Source organism: Contarinia nasturtii, unplaced genomic scaffold, assembly GCF_009176525.2.
Source record: "Contarinia nasturtii isolate CC-2019 unplaced genomic scaffold, AAFC_CNas_1.1 Cnas_scaffold_4003, whole genome shotgun sequence".
Taxonomy (NCBI): Eukaryota; Metazoa; Arthropoda; class Insecta; order Diptera; family Cecidomyiidae; genus Contarinia; species Contarinia nasturtii.
Genome location: NW_022201299.1, coordinates 1 through 3411, shown reverse-complemented (window position 1 = coordinate 3411; position 3411 = coordinate 1). Strand labels below are relative to the sequence as shown.

The 3411-nt window shown below is 38.2% G+C and overlaps 1 protein-coding gene across 1 annotated transcript; it reads right to left on the bottom strand.

Annotated features, from left to right (window-relative positions):
- Positions 1-5: 5 nt before the first annotated feature.
- On the bottom strand, positions 6-3407 carry LOC116350263 (titin-like; the record flags this gene model as incomplete). The annotated part of the gene is made up of 1 exon (XM_031782010.1): positions 6-3407. A coding segment is annotated over one exon (3402 nt), but the record flags the coding sequence as incomplete, so codon positions are not given.
- Positions 3408-3411: the final 4 nt, after the last annotated feature.

Below are 3411 nucleotides of genomic sequence, written 5' to 3'. Positions count from 1 at the left end.
TCTTTGCCTTCTTCTTCGACTGTCTTAACTTCGATGACTTGCTCCTGATCACCTTGCTTCTTCTTGATCTTTCGCTTCGTAACCTTTTGTTCGACGATTTCACCAGTTTCAGTTGGAATTTCAACTTTTACAACCTCTTCAGGTAGTTCTTCAACAAAAAGTTCAGCTGGTTGTTCCTCGCTTTCCATTGGAACAAGTGACTTCTTCTTCTTCTTTGGTTTCTTTTTGATTTCTTCGAATTCAGGTTTTTCGAATTCTTCCAGCTCTGCCTTTGGAATATCTTGATCGATCAACTTTTGAATATAGTCATCTTGTTCGTCCTTTTTAAACTTTTTGATCACCTTCTTCTTCTTTTCCTTTGGTTTTAGTTGTTCCTCTAGTGTTGATTCCTCATCAGTTGGTTTTTCTTCAGTCGGTTCGACTGGTTGAATTTCTTCAACTGTTATTTCGGTTTCAGGTTCTTTGCCTTCCTCTTCGACTGTCTTAACTTCAATAACTTGTTCTTTGTCACCTTGCTTTTTCTTGATCTTACGTGTTGTTACTTTTTGTTCGACGATTTCACCAGATTCAGTTGGAATTTGAACCGTTACTGTTTCTTCTGAAAGCTCCTCAATAACTAGCTCAGCAGGCGTCTCTTGTTCTTCGCTAACTTCAGGAACAAGAGATTTCTTCTTGGGCTTCTTTACTTGCTCTTCAACAATAGGTTCGGCTGGTTGTTTCTCGCTTTCCTTTGGTACAAGTGATTTTTTCTTCTTTGGTTTCTTTTTGATCTCCTCAAACTCAGGCTTCTCGAATTCCTCTAATTCGGTCTTCGGGATATCTTGATCGATCAACTTCTGAATATAATCTTCGTAGTCATCTTTCGGTACCTTTTTGATCACTTTTTTCTTTTTCTTTGGTTTTGGTTGTTCCTCTGTTGTCGATTCCTCTGTTATTGGTTTCTCTTCAGTCGGTTCTACTGGTTGAATTTCTTCAACTGTTATTTGAGTTTCAGGCTCTTTTCCTTTTTCTTCGACTGTAGTTACCTCAATGATTTGCTCTTGATCACCTTGCTTCTTCTTGATCTTTCGCTTCGTAACCTTTTGTTCGATAATTTCACCAGTTTCGGTTGGAATTTCAACATTGACAACCTCTTCGGGTAGCTCTTCAATAACAAGTTCAGCTGGTTGATCCTCGCTTTCCTTTGGAACCAAGGATTTCTTCTTTTTCGGCTTCTTTTTGATTTCCTCAAACTCAGGTTTTTCAAATTCCTCCAGTTCCGTCTTTGGAATTTCTTGATCGATCAACTTTTGAATATAGTCATCGTAATCATCTTTCTTGACCTTTTTAATGATCTTCTTCTTCTTCTTTTGTTTGGGCTGTTCCTCTGATGTTAATTCCTTTTCGGTTGGCTCGACTGTTTGAATTTCCTCAACTGTTATTTCTGTTTCAGGCTCCTTTCCTTCTTCTTCTACTGTCTTGACTTCGATAACTTGCTCTTTGTCGCCTTGCTTCTTCTTAATCTTACGTTTCGTAATTTTTTGTTCGATGATTTCACCCGTTTCAGTTGGAACTTGCATAGTAATAATTTCCTCAGGGAGTTCTTCGACGAGAAGCTCAGCTGGTGTTTCTTTTTCCTCGCTTGTTTCTGGAGCTGGAGTAGCTTTCTTTGGTTTCTTTATTATTTTCTTTATTGTTTTCCTACCTGTTTCAGTGTATTCTTGTTTTTCTGTGTCACTATCTACATAATCTTTTTCTGGAATTTCTTTTGTGGTTTCAGTTGGTTGTGTTTCCATTTCTGGCTTATCACCTTTAGTTGAAGGTCTTTCGAACGGCTTCAACGGTACTTGTTCTTCACTTTCTTCTGGCAATGGTTTGCGGTCATAGTGTAGGTTGATGTCGTCTTCTGAAGGTTGATCTTTGTCCTTTGGAACACCTTTCTTGATCTTAATTTTGTCTTCTTCAGGCTCTAACTTGACTTTCTTCTTTTTAATTGGTTTTTTCTTTGGCGCTGATTCTTTGTCACTGACATCTGGCTCTTTATCAACCTCTGGTATTTCTTCTTCAGAAAATTCTCTTGGTTCAAAATCAAACGGTGGAACTTTACTGACGTCAATTTCAACACTTGTTTTTCTTTCCGGTTGATCTTTGATCTCAGATCTGTGTTTCTTTGGAGCTTCAACGAAATCTTCTTCAGCAACTTGAGACTTCTTTGGTACTGGTTTCAATTTAACATCAGTATCTTCATCGGCATCAGCCGGTCTAGATTTACCTTTTCCAAGTTTAAGTGTTTTCTGATCGTCTTCCGGAATCTTTCCTTCTTTAACTCCTCGTTGGTATTTGCCTTTGGTTTCGGATTCATCGGAACTGCTCTCATATTTTTCATATTTTTCGAGTTCAGGTCGTTCCAAACTGTCTTTTCTGACCTTTGGAATCTTTATTTTCTTAATTTTCTTCTTTTTAAGAGTATCCAATGCTTCTTCGACATTACGCGAAAGCTCGCCATTGCTCTTAACGGTATTCAATTCTTTGATTACCAGTTTGGTGGCTTCAGGTGGATAATTGACTTGAACTAAACGACTCTTTAACTTGAAGCCGGTGATTTCTGGAAGAGGTTGCTCCTTCTTTTCAATTGGTTTTGGTTTTTTGAATGACATTTTAATGGCAATCGGAGAATCTTCAACTTTGGTGATTTGAAGTTTGGTCGGTTTCTGATCTTTCTTCACGATTGGAATTGGTTCCAGTTTTGATTTGGGCTTCTTTTTCTTGATTTCTCCGAATTCTGGTTTTTCAAATACTTCTAACTCGGTTTTGGGAATTTCCTGTTCAATGAGCTTCTGAATTATATCGTCCTCTTCATTCTTTTTGACCTTTTTAATAACCTTCTTTTTCTTGGGCTTGGGTTGCTCCTCGCTCGTTGGTTCGATAGGTTGAACTTCCTCAACAGTTATTTCGGTTTCGGGTTCTTTGCCATCCTCTTCAACTGTTGTCACCTCGATGACTTGTTCTTGATCACCTTGCTTCTTCTTGATCTTTCGTTTTGTTACCTTTTGTTCGACGATCTCACCAGTATCAGTTGGAATTTGAATCGTTACTCTTTCCTCGGGCAGCTCTTCAATTACAAGATCAATTGGTGTTTCGTCACTTGGAACAAGTGATTTCTTCTTCTTTGGTTTCTTTTTAATTTCTTGGAATTCAGGTTTCTCGAATTCCTCCAATTCCGTCTTTGGAATATCTTGGTCGATCAATTGCTGAATGTAGTCGTCATCCTTAACCTTTTTGATGACTTTTTTCTTCTTTGGTTTTTCTTCATCTGTCGGTTGAATTTCTTCAACAGTCACTATTGTTTCAGGTTCTTTGCCTTCTTCTTCGACTGTCTTAACTTCGATGACTTGCTCCTGATCACCTTGCTTCTTCTTGATCTTTCGCTTC